The 22,640-nt window shown below is 32.6% G+C and overlaps 1 protein-coding gene and 1 non-coding gene across 13 annotated transcripts in view; both read right to left on the bottom strand.

Moving 5' to 3' along the window:
• GPHN (gephyrin) overlaps window positions 1-22,640 on the bottom strand; it is a 540,339-nt gene that overhangs the window by 174,919 nt on the left and 342,780 nt on the right. For 4 of the 12 annotated variants that reach the window (XM_069487828.1, XM_069487857.1, XM_069487892.1 and 1 more), the window contains one exon: window positions 11,152-11,208. The exons of 4 other annotated variants lie outside the window; for them this stretch is intronic. In XM_069487828.1, coding sequence (XP_069343929.1) covers window positions 11,152-11,208 — 57 coding nt within the window. Of the gene's footprint in view, window positions 1-8,901; window positions 8,974-11,151; window positions 11,209-12,275; window positions 12,312-22,640 lie in introns of all 12 variants that reach the window. 4 more of the 12 variants (XM_069487811.1, XM_069487839.1, XM_069487849.1 and 1 more) reach the window with 3 other exon arrangements.
• LOC138380988 (U6 spliceosomal RNA) lies at window positions 16,608-16,714 on the bottom strand. Its single transcript, XR_011232946.1, has one exon. It is a non-coding gene; the product is annotated as a U6 spliceosomal RNA (small nuclear RNA).

Below are 22,640 nucleotides of genomic sequence, written 5' to 3'. Positions count from 1 at the left end.
CCTCCATAGTGATGCTATAAAATAAATATTACACTTAACCAAGAGTCCTATCAAGAGGCTTCCATATGAAAAATTGAAACAGGATATTCCTTGAAATTTTAATTATCAGTGTTTATAGTCTAATTTTGTAAAGCAAATATTTACCAATTTAAGATTAAATAGAAAACAATTATGGAAGGTTATTTCTGTATGGAAGATTATCATGAATATTAGATTCCTTAAGGAGTTCTTCATTTTATTGGTCTTTATAGCATCATAAATTAAACATAAACACCAACTATGGAGACCACAGAGATGTGGCATTGAGTGGAACAGAGAAGCCCTACCACAAATGACAAAAAGAGAAACATACTTCATGACAAATAAAGAAAGCCCATGTGTCACAATGAAAGAAACAAACCCAGATGGAGCCAGAGTTCATTTAAGAGCTGAGTGCCATGGAGCAAATGCCATAGCATACATAAAATCCCCCCAAGAAGCCAGTTCCACATTCCAGCCTGAGAGCCCTCCTGCATACATGCTGTCACAGAGAAAGTAATACCCTGATGGATGCTGTAGGCTGTGATTGGAGATGATGCCAATGGTAGACTTCTTATACATTTTCATGGGAAATGGAGAATTGCCTGGATGAAGTGGCAGAAAGAAATGGGTTATATATTTTTTACACTAGGAGTCATAATCCTGGTGAAAATATCTATGGAAAATGTGGTGATGAGATGATATCAACCTTCTCTTTCAAAAGTCTTTGTTTGATATTATAAATAGTTCACATGTCTTTCATTTCATTGCTTCTCCCTACTAATATGGTTTCAAGAAGAAATTAACTCTCCACAAAATCACTTTTAAGAGAAAAAAATCTGACAGTTATAACTCGTAAAGTAAAAAAATTAAAGAAGATGGCTGTCATTCTATTGACTCAACAAATTCAACTTTGTGAGGCTATTCCTTTCAAAGCTTTTTCTTAAAATTTGAGGTCTAAAGATGATATTCTGCCTGTGGTTCTGCATATACTACCTGCTATTTTAGATAGTACCATTTTTATGGTTTTTTTTTTTTGGCATGACATTCTGAGATAATATTTTTGCAATCAGAATTAAGATGACAACTTGTCTGCATGTAACAGCTATAGTGGCTTGCACAAAGTAAATGTGTGTAGAAATATGTTATATTGTAAAGGAAAAAACTAAGGTATTAAAATTCACAGACTATTAAAATCCTTTTATTTACTAGTCATATTTTGAGGTATGTAATAGCCTTTCCTCTTAGCTACTCAACAGTGTCCCTGCTTTGAAAGTAGTCTTAACAGATAATCAGTCTGTTAATAATATTTCAATAAATCTGCTTTTTAACAAGAAAATACATTTATGCTACAGTTTAACATAATAAGAATTAAACCTCTCCAAAAAACAAAGAACATAGGTCAAATTGCATGTAAAATATTTTGTTAAAGGAACATCACTCTTCAGATTATGATGATTTCTTCTAAATCACAAGAAACTTATGAAAAATTATTTAAGTAACCTAATAAGCTTTTTTTGAAAAAGAATGAATCTTTTATTTTATATAAAAATAGAGGAATTACATTTGGTTTTCATTTAATAATCAATTTTGGAAGCTATTCTATGTTTGTGAATAATGGGACAGGATTACCACTAATTTAATGCAAATTTTCAGCTATCAGAGACAGACCTATATAGGTGTGCAAACTGGAATCTTTAGCCAATATGAGTTTAAGAATAAATTACCTGATTCAAAGGAATCTTTATGAATTAGGTGGTGTTAACAATCAAGGTGGCTATTTGGGTTTTAGTCATTTCAATGTGATACAGTGACTGCCAAAAAAAAAAAAAAAGTTAAATAACAGTGCATCATAAAAATATAGAAATTTCCCCCTAAAATAGGCAACTTTTCCCTTTTGGTACCCTCACCCCTTTCAGCCAAGTGCAAAGTGCAAGGCAAATTAAATCAAGGCAAAAGGAAAATAAAATAAGAAGAATGGTGAGGGCGAGCATGTTCTTGATCATGTAAGAAAACACGTGCAAAATATACCTCAGATACACTATAGGTAGATGAGCACGAGGGAAGCCGAGCCTGGTTTTGCAGTGGGGAAAAGAAAACACTGTTAAAGAGGAAAGGATAGCACGGTAAGGGTCTCAGAGGGTTTAGATGGCTCCAGCACCAACACACTGGCCAAATAATAAAACAGCCTTTGTAAGCAGACACTTGAGTTTGAAATTACCTCAAGCCTCAAGTTATTTGAAAGAGAACCTTGTGATAAAAAAAATACCTTGCTAAAAAAAAAAAAAATCCATGACAGAGATGACTCCCTCTAATTAGAATCCGCTATGACCTTGCTGAGAAGATGTTCATATAAGGGAGAAAGTAGAACACTGGACAATTTCTCCTATGGTACCACACGGATCTTCACTGGCTTAATACTAGTAAACTACATATGAAGTTGTTTATAGGATAACTCTACTGTACCTTTTTACATTATTCTCTAAAGAGGGTACCAAAGCCAGCTCCAGTATTCTGATTTCCTGTCCTACTATTCCATTCTCAGAATTACTGAACTCTTTTACTCTTTCTTCTCTCTCTCTCTCTCTCTCTATATATGAAAATAACACCACCATAAAAGACACAAAAACTTAAACACAAAAGTGTTCTCCAGACTTATCTTTTATCAGATTGTTTCACTGATTGTTTTTAACAGCTATTTTATCATTGGTTTTTTAAAAACAGTTATCTTACACTAAAAACCATGTTTACCCTTTATAACTTTGAATTGATCATTTTCTGGCCTGTTATTACTTTCTAGGTTGTTACACTGCCATGTTCAATTCTGTGTCCTCTTCTTTTATTAGGTTGTCACAATCCATGTGAACTGAAATTGTTAAGTATACATTCTCCAGTTACATATGCTGTATGAAGTTCCAAAATACAAACAGGGTGGAGAAATGAGGGTATTGGAGAAGGTGACAGTGGAGGAATCAGAAACACACTTATTATCAGATTTGTTCTCCAACTGTATTTCTAGCACCCAGCACAGGTAAATGTAGTAGGTGCTCCATCAGTGTTCATTGAATGAATGAATATAAAACCTTTTTCTTCTATCCTTAAAAAATTGAACTGATGAAATACTATTCAGAAGTTTTAAAGCTTACTATCACAAATATTTGTACTAAAAAGTATCATTGCCACTTATAGCTTTGAGGTGCTTTCTAAAACATGGTCAATTCTACACATATTAAGAATTAAACATTTTTTCCAACATATGCAAATCTGAATTTCTTTTGCAAAATGTTAGTTCTAAGAAAATATTGCTGTGCATGTTTGTTCTGTTTCTATAACTATACTAATAAAACTGAAAAACTATTTTTCAAAACAGTTTGAGAGTCTTATCTTTTTTTTCAATCGGTTCTCCATCTTCTATTACTAGAGAAATTACTTGCACTTTTTTATTAGTATTTTATTTTTGTACTGAAGTCAATTCTGAGGAGGGTAATGCCGTGATGAGCATTAAACACCTCACAGCTGTGTCACTTCCATTTTAAATGATGTCCTAGGCTACTGCAAGTGATTTTATAAGTATTATGTAAGTATTTTTTTTGGTTTGAAGCATAGGATAAGATAGATTTTTCTTATTTTTAGTTGAACTGAAACCTCAGAATTGAATCAATTAAATTTTCACATTAAGGAAATTCTAATAAAGTGAAAAGGAGCAAAACTAGCTTGTTTTCCAAAAGAAATAATCCTAAAATTGATTTATTGTCATCTTCATCATTATTGTAGTATGGTCATATTTATAAGACATTATCTACCAAGATACTCAGAATGTTACACAATTATTATAAATGAAAAGAAAATAAATGCATATTATTAATGTAAGTAAATGTCAAAATGCCAAACAAGGAAGACTTAGGAAACTCAAACAATCTTCTACATACAAGAAGCAAGAGACATTGAAATTTGCCTAAAGAAAGTAGAGTTTACAAACAAACTGATGTTTATCCATCTAAGGGCTATTAATATTGACTCATCTAAGGACTAATGTTTCAGCTGTTCTTCCCCACTCAAAGTTGGCTGATTCAATGCAGACATCATTTAGATTTTTAAATGCTGTATATTAAGATATGATGTACTACTTGAATACCTCAGGGAGTGTTTTCTAGTAGTACAAAATTTCCTATAGAAGGTACATGATTTTAGGTGAGGTCAAACAAGAAATTAAGTAGAAATCAAAAGTCGATTCATGGTCTTTAGGAGACATATCTTTATTAAGATGTAATGAAGTAATAAAAAGAAAAATGCAACATGCACAGCAAAAATAATCTAAAAACACATGTTTTTAGAGTTTGAGAGAGCAAGAAGAGAATTTATCTTTATACTCTAAATCCCCATAAGGTCCCCCCAAATAGAAGAGGAATGTATAATCTATACCCTATCTGTATAAGAGTTCCATATTTGAAGGCGTAATGGCAATTTTATGGTGTGTTTATGTGTGTGTTTGTGTGTGTGTGTGTGTGTGTGAGAGAGAGAGAGAGAGAGAGAGGGAGGGAGAGGGGGGGAGGTGGTATGTGAAGAAAGAGAACAGCTAGAGAAAACAATGTAAAAAAGAAGAAAATAAAAATATAACCTTAGAATATCTCAGGAGATCAACTGTTCTAAAAATGTGCTTCCATGTAGAATAATCTGAAACCATTTTCAGAAAAACGAGCAGCTCTTTCTCTCAAGCTCTAAAATGAAGGTAATTTCACAGACTCTATTATAACAAATTCTATGTCAATGTTACCTTGATATGCTAACCAGTTATAGCAGGGCTTGACAAACTTTTTCTGTTTAAAAGGTCAGAGAGTAGGCCGGTGCAGTGGCTCACGCCTGTAATACTAGCACTCTGGGAGGCCGAGGGGGGTGGATTGTTTGAGCTCAGGAGTTCGAAACCAGCCTGAGCAAGAGCGAGACCCCGTCTCTACTAAAAATAGAAAGAAATTAGCCAAACAACTAAAAAATACATAGAAAAAATTAGCCGGGCATGGTGGCACATGCCTGTAGTCCCAGCTATTCGGGAGGCTGAGGCAGGAGGATTGCTTAAGCCCAGGAATTTGAGGTTGCTGTGAGCTAGGCTGATGCCATGGCACTCTAGCCTGGGCAACAGAGTGAGACTCTGTCTCAAAAAAAAAAAAAAAAAGGTCAGAGAGTAAATATTTCAGGCTTTGCAGGCCATATAATCTTTTCTTCAACTATTTAACTCTGCTATAGCATGAAAACAACTGTAGATTATATGCAGATGAATCAGCATAGCTATGTTTCAATAAAACTTTATTTTTGAACATTGAAACTTGAATTTCATAGTTTTCACATGCCATGAAATGTTCTTCTTTTGATATTTGTCCACCATTTAAAAATGCAAAAAATCATTCTCAGTTTGTGGGCCTACAAAAGAATAAGATTTGGTCCATATGCTGTAGTTTGCCAACCTCTGAGTTATAACATTAACTCAATGACTATAAAAGTATAAAAACCCTCAAAGACAATAGGTATCTATCTATCAAAAATATAAGAAAGTAGTTCAGAACTAAGGCTGGAATGAATATACTGACCTTAAAAGATTTATGAAATCACAATCATCTAATTCATTATTTATATTATCCCTATTTCATAGTAGCCCCATTTTAGCATTCAGGAAATTAATTGTAAACATTTAAAAATCACTGTTCAAAAGTCACTACTTTCTGACTTGATTTAGATATTTTCTTAACACTTATTAAAAATATAATCTTATTTTAGGTGGTAACTTTCCTCCCTTGACTTTTTTTTACTTCAAATACCACTCCTTTATTTGTGTTAACACAGCAAGTACTTATACGTAATTATCATATTTCTTCTATTTTATTGCCTTTCATCTTAGTTTCAATTATATGTCAATAATCTGTCTTTATAAGCCATATTCCCTTTTGCTTGCCAACGCCTTTAAAAAATTAACATATTTGGTTAGCCAAAACCTATCTATATATATTTGTAGCTGAATAGAAATTTACTATCATCTTATATAGACTGAAAACTTAGATAAAGATGCAAAATTGTGGCTTATGAGTATTTTTACTCCCTTCTTTTCTTTTTTTCTACTGGTCTTTATTTCATGAGCATTTATCTACTTTTTTTCTGAATATTTTAATATTAAGGTTCTCCTTGGCCTCACTGCTCATCAACTAATTAACTTCTTTGTAAATTTACCTTGAGTATCTAAACAAAGTAATAGTTTACATCAGCCTATGTTTTTTAATTCTCAACATTGCACTGGTCTTCAATCTTGTGCATTACGTTTAATATTATTCCCACTAGATTCATGTATTTAAGTAAATGGAAAATTAATTTTTTTTCTTCTAAGAGATTACATTCTTCAGTCACTATTCTCAAGAATTCATCAATCTAAAGATTTATAATAATTTTTGAAGTCATTAAATTAGGAAAACCCTGCTTAGGTACAAGATGATGATTTTATTATTATTAAAATTACTAAAAACCCACTTAGGTTTATATGATGTACAGAAAAGATAATGCATTTTTAACTAAGAAATCAAGAATCAAATACATCCTGTTTTTTGCTACAGAAGAGTCAATGCTGAATAAAGAATATGTTTTCATATGAGAAATAAATAAAGTATAATATTATTCCAAAAACTACATCTTAGAATATTCTACTTTATATTATTGCTTATCCTAAATAAAAAAGGATGAAAGGCTCTTTCCTTTCTAAAAAATAGTATATTGTCTACATTATACCAATTGAAGCATATTAATTAAATCCATATCCCACATTTCTGAATGATATCTCACCTTCTCCAAGTATTAAATAAAATATTTAATTAGCATAATTCTGAATCTTTCATCTTACTGAAATATTTAGCAGTATTTCAGTGAATTAAAAGAAACTCATAATAAATTTTCAGAAAGCAAAACCACCATTGTATGCCCATTTATCTCATTTTGGAAACCAAATCTGCTTAATATAGTCTGTGGTTCTGAGAATAATTTTATTTTGCTTTTAAGCAACAATTTTTAACATATAAGGCATATTTCAAGGTATACTGGGTAATAGGAATTAAAGGGTAAGGAGAAAAACCGCAAATTCAGCTAAGTATTTGATTTGCTTGCTTTCTTAGCCGAACTTTCTAGAGAAGGTACTATTTGACTTTTGATAGTTCCATTGTTTGTTTTTTTATATCTGATAGTTAATGGGATCCTTAGATGATGCACCATATTTTTATACTTTTTAGAAACAAGGTAATCAGAACAAAGTGTTTCTGAGTAAAATAAAAGATGAAGACATTGAGTCAGATGTTATATAGTAGTACAGGTGTTAAAAAAGAGAAATTAAAGAGTGGCATTAGATAACCCAATTTTTAAAGCATCAAACTTTTAATTTGATCTTAATCTCACACTAACGCATTACAATATAAACCTTAGCAAGTTTCAGCTTTCAGTTTGATTGAACAAAACTATCACTTCTCATGATTAGTTAGGAAAGAGCATGACACTAAAATACATATATTACAATCTTTTTATGGCTTTCTAAAATAATATTCAGGCATGTTTAGACTGATTTAATCATTAAATCCATACTAATCTTTTTTTTGTAAAAAAGTAGAATATTCTGGGAGGTGATTATGGATTATTTTCCAAATTCTCTAAGAATATACGTGGAAAAGAAGGACTGGCTAAAAAAAAGAAGCAGAAAAATGAGACATGCATTAATTTACTTCTCTGTTTAGCTGTCAGAATTTAATGACCAATATTAATAAAAACCACTGTGAACTTTAATAATCAGAAATTTAATATAGAGATATACATGACTATGCATGATATATAATTAAAAATAAGCTGAGAAACCAGAGAATTACCATATCCCTAATTTTTATCCTACTTTTTACAGCAAAACTATTATAATTACATGAATTAAATAAATGGCAATAATTTTGGGAGAAGTAAATCACAAACTAGGATTCATAGGAACTGTTTCCAGAGTCTCAGGAATGGGATGTCAAGGGTAAGCCATAGATTACATAGTATAGTAATTTAGTTTCTCTTCTGCCATATTTATACCATATACCATTTTAGAGATTTTTCTTGAAAAGATATATTCAGGAGAAGTACTAAGCATTCTAAAAGTCTGAACTGTCACAAAAATTATTATTGTTATTAGTACTGCCTCTATGATTGTGTACAGTATTAGTTGGCTCCTTCAATAGCTGTCTTAGGTATGTTAGCCTTTAGCTCAAGAATTTGTAAGATGTTACATGAGGGTGTTCCTGGTAAAGATGCTTACTGCTAATTTTATTATTTTTAAACAAAAAATGACATAATTATTCTAAAAGAGTCTGAGTTAAGAGAAGTCTGTTAACTCAGAACAAATGTGTCTACTTGTCAGATTATCTATAACAATACTGTATTTTCCTTGAAAACTGAAATTGAATCACCAAGGTTCTACTCCTTGGATCCAGCTCATAATTTATAATCCTGCCGACACACCCAACAAGGGGCAGAAGACACAGCCAATGGAAAAGCTCCGAGTGAACTCTCACAAAATATCCTTAGAAAATTATACAATTGTATAAGAAATACTGATATTGAAAAGAAAGATTTTATTTTGCATTGGGGTAAAATATTATTAAATCAACTGCAATGTTAGTCAGCATGGCTTGAGGGTCCCATACCCTGCCAAGTTAATCTTTATTTCATAAATGTGAGCATGAAGCCGCAGCTGGAAAAGAAAGAGGGGGAAAAGAGACAGAAAGTAAAAAAGATGGAGATGAGAGGACAAACCAATCAGTTTTGGAATTACCAGTCAGCAGAAGTAAAAAAAAAAAAAAAAAAAAAAAAAATCACCGAATGAAATCGTACATTTACTCTGAGAGAGTATCCTTTCACATTGCCTTCTAGGTGATCTCTGAGCTCCTCCAGCTTTCGATGGAGCTACATGTAAACATCAGAAAATGAATTGAAAAAGCAACTTGTTCTCTTTTCAGTTTTCCTTTTTCCTTTTAAAAATAAGATCATAGCATTATACATTTCTCACTGCCTTTGGCAAACATTTCAAAACATCAAGATCTTTGTATAACATAAGAATGCATGCTCAACAAACCTGTGACCATCAAGCCAACATTTTATTTTGTTTAATTATAGTACTTTTTCTTCCCAAAGCATTAGAGAAAATAAATACTATAACTCTCCTTATAATCTCCTAGAGATTCACCTTGACATTATCTATTTGGTAGAAATATGGAGTAAAGATATTGAAAGATATATGACTTTCTTTCTCAAACATACTTTTTGATTTAAGACTGCATCCATAGTAACATAAATTGATTGAAATGTAAAATGCATTTTGTTCTTAAACATATATGTGTATATACATAATCATACTGTATATACACTTAACAATAAACATTTTTTTAATTGAAGTTCTATACCTCCAAAAGCTGAACTTAAAGATAACTGCACACACGCACATTCACATACAATTCAGTTTACAGCAGATGGTGCTGCAGTTATGGATGCCATTTTCATTTTTATTTTACTACCAGTAATTTTCAAAAAGTCATGTTGCATTGTACCTTCCTACTTGAATCTGAGTCATAACCCACAGTCTAAACAATAATGGATTTATCTTCCCTTAAAGACAAAGGTAAAATATACCTCACAGGTAGACAGTGAGGAATGCTACTGACATATCATCAGGATACATAAACTCACATTTTTCTGAGTGAATAATTTTAAGTTGCCTAGTTTTTCAGATAGGCATACAATCAACACTTCCCATCCCCTGTGATTATCCTTAGTGAAACAACATTTTAATAAAGTAGCTACCCACTATAAAGCAGTGTTAGAGAACAAAGAGGATGGCTTTTCTGGAATAAAGATCACAAACATACAAACACATCTTCATCCATGTGCACTCATGTGCGAGCACACACACAAATAAATAAATAAATAAACAACAACAAAAAAATAAAACTAAGAAGGCAGAAGAGGCAAAGAGAAGAAAGAGTGCAGAAATTAGTGTTTCATAAATTGTTAAATGGAAATAAACTGAAGGTGTGTTATATTTTGAAATGACTCAATGTTAGGCCTCAAGGTAGTTAATGAATTTAGGGACATCCTAGTACACCGAATTATCTGGCATTTTGATTAATTTAACAGTGACTATTGCTATAAGGACAAATGAGATTGAGATATAAGAAAGTAGTTAATTTTGTAGGGGTATTCTGTATATTTGTAGAATTCAGCAAATTTTCTAACTTGCATTTATGGTGGCAGCATTAAAAGTGATCAATGACTATGTCTGTGTTTCTTAAGGGTGATAACTTGTTTACTTTTCATTGTGATTAAAAGTTAGAGTACAGAGTACCCAGGATATATTGAACACATGGATATTTAGCAACTAGCAAACAAGAACATCAAATCAGAAATCTTTAAATTGTATATTAATTATTTACACAATGGGCAAACATTTTAGATATATATCTATTTCTGTTGATTGTTGTATCAATTATTTTATACTTTTAAAAAAATGAAACAGAGGATTAAGAGTACTTAAACACTATCAGCTATATGTGGGCCTATTACACTAGCATGATAGAAAATTCCTTTCTAATTCTTAAAAATACATAAATTGAATAAATGTTATTAACTTATAATAATTTTTTCCTGGAATGAACTACAAATGGTAATGACACTAAAATAACATTTAAATTTTTTTTTTTTTACAAAAAATTTAAAAGGGGAGATAATATTCTGAAAATAAATACTAGTTCTCTGTGTAACAGGAACACACAGTCAGTGACATCAATCAGAGGAACGGTTTACTCTAGAACCCCAAATTATAGGCACCTGTAATGAGGCAGTTGCCCTTTCTCTTGTTTGTGGTGCCATTCAAAGCTAGTTATTTGGCAGCTTGCCTTCAGCTGGTTGCTCTATGTGTAGCTGAAACAAAAAAAATAATATGACCCAACAGCCAATAAAAATATTAAAATAAAAAAAAATGGGATGGTGAAAAATGGAAAAAGCCCCCTTCCTCCCTCCACCCTCCAAAAAGGAAGAAGTGTAGGCTATAGACAAAATCTTGCCAAAAAATGTTAGAAACATATTTACTTTGAGGGATCCAACTCTACTAGCAACTCCTTTGCTTTCATCCGGCCGTCTAATTTGCTACAATGAGGGAAGATGGGTAAAAAAAGACAGAATAAAGAAAAAGTGAACTTAAAAATTTTTCTACACAGTAGTAAGTAATACATGCAAAAACATCAATTGACTCTCGGAGGTACCTCTGAAGAGGCCAAGGAGTTAACTAACCAGAGGTAGTATGACACGCTCTGCAAATAGGCTGGTCACTAGAATTCAGTCTTTGTTATGGCACTATTCCTGAGATGAGGAAATTGGCACTTACTTTTGGTTATCTTGGGGACTTCTGGTGAAGCAGTATCTGGAGTAGTGTTACATTTGCATTTGGCTTACAAAAAACAAAGAATTACAAATATACCTATGTACTTTTTTTCTTTCAAAGTTTTAGTGTCTATTCCACTGCAATATCCAAAAACATCAATAATATGACTAGAAAAATGAATGTTCTCTAAGTGGAAAGATCAGTCCTGACAAGCATCATTCTTGATAGGTGACAGAGTGAAGCTCCTCTGCTTGCTGACCCAAGCATTGAGGTTGTTCAGTTGTCACTGAGATTCCCAATTAAACAATTGTGCTGCCCAACCAGAAAATTTTAATGCCAGACCAATGTTAGATATATTCACTACCTCAAGGCTTTCTGTCATTTCAGCTGAATTTTCCTCTTGTGTAAGATAGAGGAAATGAAAAGTAAAACTGCTATTTTAACAACTTGTTTCACATCATTATATAAATGAGCAAAGGAAAATTCTCAACACAAAGTGTTTTACTAGATGAGGTATTTTTTTTAATAGAACCCTAATAAAACTAATGTTTTGTTTAAAGAGGAAGGCAATCCAAAATCAAAAAGGGATATGGGAGGAGGAAGCTTCAGACCAAGTGGGTTTATGCTATGGATTTCTGCACTTGCAGAATGATAGTCTGAATTCAGACTAGTATAGGTCAAGTAAGCTGTGATTCTCCTTGTTGTATTAGAAGATAGTAGAAGGAGCAGTGTGATACAAAGTTCCCAGTGTTAAAGTTCTGAGGAAAAAAATAAGAAACCTGAACATGCTACAGAATTTTATTTCCTGGAAGCAAGATATAGATTGTCTTACCCCTTTTAGGACATCTCTGATGGCATATGGAGATTTCTGAGGAATAATATGGAGAAAATTGAATTTTCATTTTGAAAAAAAGCACCTTGGTACATAAGAATTGCATCAACTTTTGGCTTTACTTGATATAAATTGTTTTTACTAATTCTTCAGCATTAACTAAATATTATGGCCAAAAGATAATCACCAATTCTCACTTTTAGTAGAACAGAATTGTCAAATTTAGAAACAATGGACACTAAATAGACCTTCAACACTCTATAAGAGAGGGCCTCCCCATGGAGAATGAGTTCAGAGTGAGTTCATAGTATCTATACATTCTCTTGTGCTATATTCTTTGATCTCAGAGAACATCTTTATATTAAAAGCTGTTTTTCATATTGCATAGAGACTTACAATATCTGGATTATAAAGACAGAATTGGTAGTTTCCTATAAAAAAAAGTGTGTGATGCCTCCTGCTGCTTTCTGAAAACTTCCAGAAACCGTAAAGACGTACAGAAGATGTTCAGTAACAAGTGAACATCATTTTATACATTGTCTTTTATTTCTAGAATGAAATTGCATTAAGTCCAGCAACATGAGGTATCTTCTTTAAGAGTACACATGAAGTTAATGCCAAATCTAGGAACAAAACCCAGAGTTCCTGATTTCTAGGTTAAAACTGTAGTCTCTTAATAGGCCTGGGAATAAACAGGCTAGAAAAAAATTGATGCTTATAAGAGGATGTATATGTATATGTAAATATGTCTGTCTATTTATCTTTCCATCTATGGAGAAAATTTTATGTTATTATATACGGAGGAAATTTTTCCTCTACCATTCAGTTCCAAGTGCAAATGCAAGAACAGAAACTTAAAGAATGACTTATAAGAAGAAAAAAGATACTCATTACTAAACTCTGAATGTAAAAAATAGAAGACTGATTTAAATAGAGACTTTGGGAGCAGACAGTTTATCCATGCTTGCTATCAATTTCCTATACACAAATCTGCCTTTGAAACTATCATAAGAGGAAAACTTTAGAAAACCAATGTGGTTTTCAAAGCCAGAAAAGATTGCAATTCAAATTTCACATGATTATTTTTTGTGGTTCCTGAAACAGATAATAATTATTCCTAATGCTGAAAAATTTCAGAAAGAATTTGAAAAAGATGTCTATATAAACTAAAATTTGAGAAAAAGTGAAAGCAACAGATTTTAAAATGTAATGTTCTAATTTATTTGTAATCCCTTAATCATCAATTATGATAGAGTAGTATAGATAAAAGAAATTCACAGCTACTCCAAATGTCTGATTATTTCTTTATAAGAATTTTATAAAAATCACAAGAGATTAGTATTTAGATGAGTTAATTTATTCTTCAATGATAGTTATACGAGACTTACAACATTAGCTACTTTTATACGTACTTTTCTATGAGGTAAAACATTCTCTATCAGTAACTAAGGCAGGTTAAATTATAAATGTTTATATTATATATAGGATCATGGCAATATAAATGAAGTTTGAGAACTGAATGTATTATAACGATTATGATTCAGCTGACATTATTAATTTACTTATATATATTGAAAATTAAAATTTAGTGGCAAAACAAAAGTCTTCACTAATCATTTCTCTATCTTTTTTTTTACATGTATTTCACTGATATCACAGAAGATACTAACCATAGGATCAAAAACATTTCAATCTCCTATTCAGTCTCTCGGCTAGGATATATTTTAAAAATATCCACTGGAAATGGTCTGAAAATATTACATTATGTCACCTTTTTTGCAATATTCTGGGAATCTTTCTTCAGGCAGGGATTAATTACTGGGGAAACTATCCTCAGGGATTAATTACTAGAATGTGGCCTGTAAAGCAGTGAAATGACTCTGCTATTGGTATTCACTTTTTTTTTTTTTTTTTTTTTTTAAGATTTTGTATTCTAGAAATAACATGCAACAAAAGAAATTGCTTGGATCCTAAACTAATATGTGTTGTTGATTCCCTTTGATGTAGCACAATTTTCCAAAACTGAGCACTGTTAAACCATTTCCACTGTTAACAGGCAGAAAACTATGCAGTCTCTCTTGCCAATAAGAATTGTAAATGTTACATTTTTATTAAAACAAACATATTTTGGACCAGAATGCCAATTTTATATTAATTTTTAAAATAAAGTATAAAACTTCAAAGAAATTTTAGGCTTATTGCATTATGGTAGGCTTCCATATCACTGGGTGTATGCATTCACACTTCTCTTTAGTTATAAGATGTTTCGTAAAATTTTTTTAGAAAAGGTATATTTTGTGTGTTTGTTTTACTGATGAGAGAACTGGATACATCAATAAAAATTAAAAAAAAAAGCACAGCTGATATTAAATTCTGTCGGCTCTTTTTATTAAATTTTGGCTTTCACCTATAGAATGACTAATGTACCTCTACTTTTATTCCCATAGTTTATATTGATTTAGATTAGGATTATACAGATTAAATAAATATTCCTGTTTGTTGGCCCTGAGGACTAGACCATTTTATTTTTAGAACTAATTTACTTTCAGATCTACTCTGAGATAGAAATTTTTTTAACTCTACTAATATTATGCCATGGCTTTTTTAAAATTAGTAATAATGGGTATCAATGACATGAAATAAAACATTTTCTTAGAAATAGTTTTCTTCCATCCAATATCAGTCAGTATTGGTACAGCTCTAGATTATTTTTGGTAGCTATGATTTGGAAGAGATTTTTTAAAAAGTTTTGCTTAAGGGTTCAAAATTTAAACAAACTCCTACAAATAAATATTCTGTAGGATCTAGTTAATATTTCACTTCACTATAATATTCATATTATATTAATATTATTCAGCCCTTTCAATAAAACTGGCGCCTCACTATAAAACAATTCTGTTTTATTTGTAATGTATTAAGACAAAGTATAGAAGAGGAAAGAAAGAAATGAAAGTAAGAGAAGTGATTATTATACAAGTGTGTCAAGGAAGAATAATTACTAATGTGTTTCTGGAGGAACTATAATATGATTATAAAAATAAACCAACAAAAGCATAAAAAAGATCAAGGAGAGTTGCGAACAGTGATGAAGAGATGAGAAGTCAAAAATTAGAATCTTGTTAGGAAGTTACAGATCCTCCAATGCCCCCTCCCATGGTTTTATCCTTGGGAAATCCTCTTTTATAAGTCTTCGATTTCTCATGATTTATTAACATTTCAAATTACCTATTTATTTTATTATACATTTATAATTTTGATACTTAAGTTCTATAATAGTTTTGACTCCAAGGTAATACAATCTATATAGTATTTGACTTCTAAATATTTCCTGCCCACTAGCCAGAGAATAATTCAGTCCATTTTCTTTTTTTCCTCCAAATTTCTTCTGTGTTTAAAAAGAAATTATGAAGCCCGTCTTTTATGGAATAAGAGTTTTTAGGTACATTAAAATATATAATTTTTAAATAGTATGATATATATTCTTTTTTTATTTAGAAATATCATGGGGTATAAATAATTTTGGTTACATTCACTTTTATAATGCTTGAGTCATGGTTATAAGAGTGCCTGTCAGCCAGATATTGTTCATTGTACCCGTTAGGTAAGTTTTTGCCTGTCTCCTCCTTCTTCGTCCCCCCTGGTTGATTTCCGTTGAGTTTTACTTCCCTATGTGCACATGTGTGCTCATTGCTCATTTCCAATTTAGTAGTGAGTACATATGGTCTTTGTTTTTCCATTCTTTAGATACTTCACTTAGGATAATGGTCTCCAGTTCCATCCAAATTGCTGCAAAACGCATTAATTCATCCTTTTTATGGCTGAGTAGTACTGATATGTATACCACATCTTATTAATCCACTTGTGAATTGATGGGCACTTGGGTTGATTCAACATTTTTCCAATTGTGAATTGTGCTGCAATAAACACTTGGGTGCAGGTGTCTTTTTAATAAAATGACTTCTTTTCTTTTTGGGAAAATACCCAGTAGTGGGATTGCTGGATCAAATGGTAGGTTGACTTTTAGTTCTTTGAGGGATCTCCATACTGTTTTCCATAGAGATTGTACTCATTTGTAGTCCCACCAACACTTACATGGTGTATAAGCATTCTTTTCTCTCTGCATCCATACCGGCATCTATTATTTATATACTTTTTAATAAAGGCCATTCTGACTGGAGTAAGGGGATATCTCATTGTGGGTTTAATTTGCATTTCCATGATGATTAGTGACATTGAGCATTTTTTCATATGTTTATTGGCCATTTAAAATGTCCATTTTTGTGAAAAGCTTCTGTTCATGTCTTTTGCCCACTTTTTTTTAAATTTTAATTTAAAAATATAGAATGCTTCATGAATTTGCATGTCATCCTTGCGCAGGGGCCATGCTAATCTTCTCTGTATAGTTCCAATTTTAGAATATGTGCTGCCGAAGTGAGCACTTTTGCCCACTTTTTAATGGAGTTGTTTGATTTTTTTCTTTCTGATTTGCCTGAGTTCTTTGTAGATTCTGGTTATTAGGGCTTTATCACAGCAGTCCCCAGCCTTTTTGGAACCAGGGAAAGGTTTTATGGAAGACAGTTTTTCCATGGACTGGAGAGGCGGGGATGGTTTTAGGATGATTCAATCACATTACATTTATTGTGCAGTCAAACCCCTCTGCTAATGATAATCTGTATTTGCATCTGTTGCCCAGCACTAGCATCACCGCCTCAGGTCCACCTCAGATCATCAGGCATTAGATTCTCATAAGAAGCACTCAACCTAGATCCCTCATATGCACAGTTTACAGTAGGGTTCACGCACCTATGAAAATCTAATGCTGTAGCTGATCTGACAGGAGATGGAGCTTATGCAGTGATGTGAGTGATGGGGAGTGGCTATAAATACAGATGAAGCTTCTCTTGCTTGCCTGCCACTCATCTCCTGCTGTGTGGTCTGGTTTCTAACAGGCCATGGACTGGTACCAGTCCATGCCCCGGGGGTTGGGAACCACAGCTTTACTCGATGTATAGCTTGCAAATATTTTCTCCCATTCTGTAGGTTGTCTATTTGCTCTGTTAATTATTTCCTTGGCTGTGCAGAAGCTTTTTAATTTAATCAAGTCCCATTTATTTATTTCTGTTGCTGTTGTGATTGCCTTTGGGGTCTTCTTCATACATTCTTTGCCTAGGCTGATACCTAGAACATTTTTACCTACAGTTTCTTCTAGAATTTTTATGGTTTCATGCCTTCAATTTAAGTCCTTTATCCATCTTGAATTATAATAATTTTTGTAAGTGATGAGAGATATGGATCCTGTTTCATTCTTCTGCATGTGGCTATCCAATTTTCCCAGCACCATTTGTTGAATACGGATTCTATTCTCCAGTGTATATTGTTGTCAAAGATCAGTTGGCTGTATGTGGATGGTTTTATATCTGGGTTTTCTGTTCTGTTGCACTGGTCTTTATCTCTATTTTTGTATCAATGCTATGCTGATTTAGTTACTATAGTCTTATAGTATAGTTTGAAGTCTGGTAACGGTGATGCCTCCCAATTTGTTCTTGTTGCTTAAGATTGCTTCGGCTATTCAGGCTCCTATTTGGTTCCACACTAAACATAGAATTATTTTTTGTAGATCTGTGAAATATGATGTTGGTATTTTGATGGGAATGTTGATGACATGATAGATTCTACCGATCTATCGACATGATATGTTTTTCCACTTGTTTGTATCATCTGTGATTTCTTTCCTCAGTGTTTCATAGTTCTCTTTGTAGAGATCTTTCACCTCCTTGGTTAAGTATATCCCTAGGTATTTTATTTTTTTGTAGCAGTTGTGAATAGTATTGAGTCTTTGATTTGACTCTCAGCTTGATTATTATTGGCATATAGGAATGCTACTGATTTGTGTACATTGATTTTTTAACCTGAGCCTTTGCTGAATTTATTTATCAATTCCAGGAGTCTCTTGGTAGAATCTTTGAGGTTTTCTAGGTATAAGATCACATCATCTGCAAAAAGTGATAGTTTGACCTTCTTTTTCCTGATTTGGATACTCTTAATTTCTCTCTTGCCTCATTACTCTAGCTAGGACTTCCTGTCTATGGTCTATAAATGGAACAACAAAGCCTAGGTGATAGCACATCTGTTTGTAGCATGGTTTATTGAATATTTTAAGCCTACTATTGAGACCTACTGCTCGGATGAAAAGATTCCTTTCAGAATATTACTGATCATTGATGATGCACCTTGTCACTCAAGAGCTCTAATGGAAATGCAGAGGAAATTACTACTGTTTTCATGCCTTCTAACACAAAATCCATTATGCAGCCCATGATTCAAGGAGTAATGTTGACTTTCAAGTCTTATTATTTAAGAAATACATTTTGTAAAGCTACAGCTGCCATAGATAGTAATCACTGCTCTGATGAATCTGGGCAAAGTCAATAGAAAACCTTCCAGAAAGGATTCACCATTCTAGATACCATTCAGAACATTCTTGGTTCACAGGAGGAGGTCAAAATATCAACATTAACAGGAGTTTGGAAGAAGTTGATTCCAATTCTTATGGATGACTTTGAGGGGTTCAAAACTTCAGTGGAGGAAGTAACTGTAGATGTGGTACAAATAGCAAAGAATTAGAATTAGAAGTGGAGGTTGAAAATGACTGAATTGCTGCAATCTCAGGGTAAAACTTCCACAGATGAGGAATCGTTTCTAATGGATGAGCAAAGAAAGGGGTTTGTTGCGATGGAATACAATTCTGGAATGGAATTCACCAATCCTGGAAAAGATGCTGTGAACATTTTTGAAATGATGACAAAGGATTTACAATACTATATAAAGTTAGTTGATAAAGCAGAGAATTGACTCTAATTTTGAAAGAATTTCTGTAGGTTAAATGCTGTCAAATAGCACTGTACGCTACAGAAAAACCTTTCATGAAAGGAAGAGTCAATGTGCCAAACTTCATTGTTGCCTTATTTTAAGAAATTGCCACAGCCACACTAGCCTTAAGCAAACACAAACATGATCAGCAAAAAGAATACAACTTGCTGAAGGCTCAGAGGATCTTTATTTTTTAATGATAAAGTATTTTTAAATTAAGGTATATACATTGTTTTTTTTTTGAGACATAATGCTATTGCACACTTAAACTATAGAATAGTATAAACATAACTTTTGTACACACTGGGAAACTAAAAAATATGTTTTAATAGTTTTATTGTAATTTTTGCTTTAATTTGGTAGTCTGTAACTGAAACTGCAATAGTTACGAGGTATGCCTGTAAAAACATAAACAACTCCAGTTGGCTTTATTGAATATTGCGACAAATCCGAAAAACAGGCAAAAAGACATCCCTGTCACTATCTGAACCTATCTAAAAAACCAATCAACAAACCAACCAACCAACAAACAAACAAACAAAAAACTTTCAATTTCCTGGTTTAAAAAATAACAGGACAGGCACAGTGGCTCACACCTGTAATCCCAGGACTTTGGGAGGCTGAGGTGGGTCAAAATCAGCCTGGGCAACATACGGAGACCCCATCGCCACAAAAAATTTTTAAAAATTATCTGGGTGTGGTGGCACACGTTTGTTTGTAGTCCCAGCTACTCAGGAGGCTGAGGCAGGAGGACTGCTTGAGCCCAGGAGCCCAGAGTTACAGTCAGCTGTGATTGCACCACTGCACTCCAGCCTGGGTGACAGAGCAAGACCTTGTCTCAAAAAACAAACAAAAAAAATGCATATTGTAAAATAACCTGCAATTCCATCCCTATTCAGGTTTATTTACTAATTTAATACATATTTTATTTTTAGCATTTTCTCATGTCATTAAATATATCTTTTTTTTGGGATAGGGTCTCACTCTATTGACCAGGCTGGAGTGCAGCAGTATGATCACAGCTCACCGCAACCTCCAACTCCTGGGCTCAAGTGATGATCTTGGCTCAGCCTCCTGAGTAGCTAGGACTACAGGCATGTTTCACCACACAAATATTCTTAACAATATTATTGTTAAGGCTATAGAATAACTCATATATGTGTGTACTATAAATTATTTTCCATATGAATTAAAGTAGTTTCTAATTTTTCACTAATATGAATAATGCTGTGATAAACATTCTTTGTATATAGTCTTTGATGGTCTCTGTGAAAATTTCCTTTGGATAAATTTCTAGGAATAAGATTACTGGTTAAATTACAAAATTTTAAGATTCCCCCATATATATGAATGCTATACAATACAAACATTTCAATATATATTTTTCAAGCAAGTGACATATACACATATATATCTGTGTATGTGCATGTGTGCATATTGTTTGCTTGAAGGGTCAATACAGATTTATATTCCTACTAGTGTGAATAGTCATTTTTGTCACTGTCCATTAAAGGATTGATGATTATAATTTTAGAATAGTTATCAATTTTATTGTAAAATTTGTGTTGTTCTACATTTTTAGATTTCTAGTGAAAAGGTACATTTTTGCCCCCACATACTTCTTTGTTACATGTACTTCTTTTATTAAATGCCTGTTCCTACCCTTTTGTCACCCAATTTCTTTCGCTGCAAGATTAGAAGAGCTCTCTGAGGCTCTCAACCCCGTATCTGACTGATTAGCTATAAATATCATATTCTCACATAAGCCTCACTATAATCTCCTTGAGGGCAGGGTTTGTAAGTCTATCGATTATGGGATCTCCTTCCTTCAAGCTAGTACAGTATTTTATATATAATATGCACTAAAAAATATTCATTGAATGAACTTCTGATTTAACCTGTTTTCTCTTTAATGAAAGTAGAATGATTAGGGAGATAGTCCTGAGATTTGGGGTCAGAAAATACCTAATTTTCGAATATGTATAATTTTAAAATATGAAGATCTAGAAGATAGTTTAGTTTGGGATATACTTTCTATTAAAGTCATGAATGGGACACAGTTAGTTATATAATTTTGAATCGTGCCTATATCCAATCAATTTTGTTGCTGAAATAATGATGGCACAGGTTATTTTTGTTGGGGTGCTTTTGCACAAAGTATATCTCAAACTATTAAAAAAAACTGCATAGCAATCAAAGCTATTTAATTACACTGAAAGCTAGTACTCTTAATTTCACCATTTCTTGTATTTCTTTTCTTTTTTTTTTTTTTTTTGAGACAGAGTCTCGCTTTGTTGCTCGGGCTAGAGTGAGTGCCATGGCGTCAGCCTAGCTCACAGCAACCTCAAACTCCTGGGCTTAAGCAATCCTACCGCCTCAGCCTCCCGAGTAGCTGGGACTACAGGCATGCGCTACCATACCCGGCTAATTTTTTCTATATATATTTTAGTTGGCCAGATAATTTCTTTCTATTTTTAGTAGAGATGGGGTCTCGCTCTTGCTCAGGCTGGTCTTGAACTCCTGACCTTGAGGAATCCACCCGCCTCGGCCTCCCAGAGTGCTAGGATTACAGACGTGAGCCAGCGCGCCCGGCCTCATTTCTTGTATTTCTATAGTTCATTTCCCTATCTTCCTATAACTTGAATAAAAATCTAGTGGATTACAAGATAAATCAATATTTCACTTAAAAGAGACAAGCTTGACTTAAATGTGTAAGATATTAAGTAAAGTTAGAACATTTTTGGTAAATAATCTCTACTAGCACAGAATGCAAAAGATGAAATAAATAAATATAAATTATTTATTTTATATTAATTGGAGATTAAAAATATCAGAGGGAAGGGCTAAAATAAATATTTATTCAGTTGGTATAGAAACTACTTCAGAGGAATAGAATTATAGTTCTACAAGTGACTTTAGAGATTATTTAACTTAATACCTGATGTTACTGATAAAGAAACAGAGGTCCATTAGTTCTCATAAAGTTATAAAATGACAGACTAGGGCTGGTACTCAATATTTAGTGCCTCACAGTGCAATACTTTTACATACTCAATGTTGTTAGCTTTTCAAACTTTGGGTCCATAATTTTTAAATGTCTGCCAGTAAATTAGTAAATGCAAATGCCAAAACTACTTCTTCCAATATATCATTAAATTGAATTCATTAAGATGCAAAAACAATCTATTCCTTGTATCCATGTAACATGTAGGAATCAAAGGCCTAAAAGTTCTGCGTATACTTTCAACAAAGGCAGAATTAATATAAGTTGGTAAGTTTAATGAAGAGAAGACATCAAAACATTTAACTTTCAGAAGATTATCTCTAGCATTGTTTCTAAAAATGGAAAATAGTAAACAACAAAAGTGTGTAAAATAGGGGGTGGTGAAAAACTATGCCACATCAATCAATTAAAATATCAAACAATAATCAAAATAATGTTACAGATGACCATTTAAAACATGTAAAGATATTCATGACGTAGAAAGATGCTCA

Source organism: Eulemur rufifrons, chromosome 2, assembly GCF_041146395.1.
Source record: "Eulemur rufifrons isolate Redbay chromosome 2, OSU_ERuf_1, whole genome shotgun sequence".
Classification (NCBI taxonomy): domain Eukaryota; kingdom Metazoa; phylum Chordata; class Mammalia; order Primates; family Lemuridae; genus Eulemur; species Eulemur rufifrons.
The sequence above is the reverse complement of the archived record's forward strand: the minus strand, read 5'-3'. Positions and strand labels throughout refer to the sequence as shown.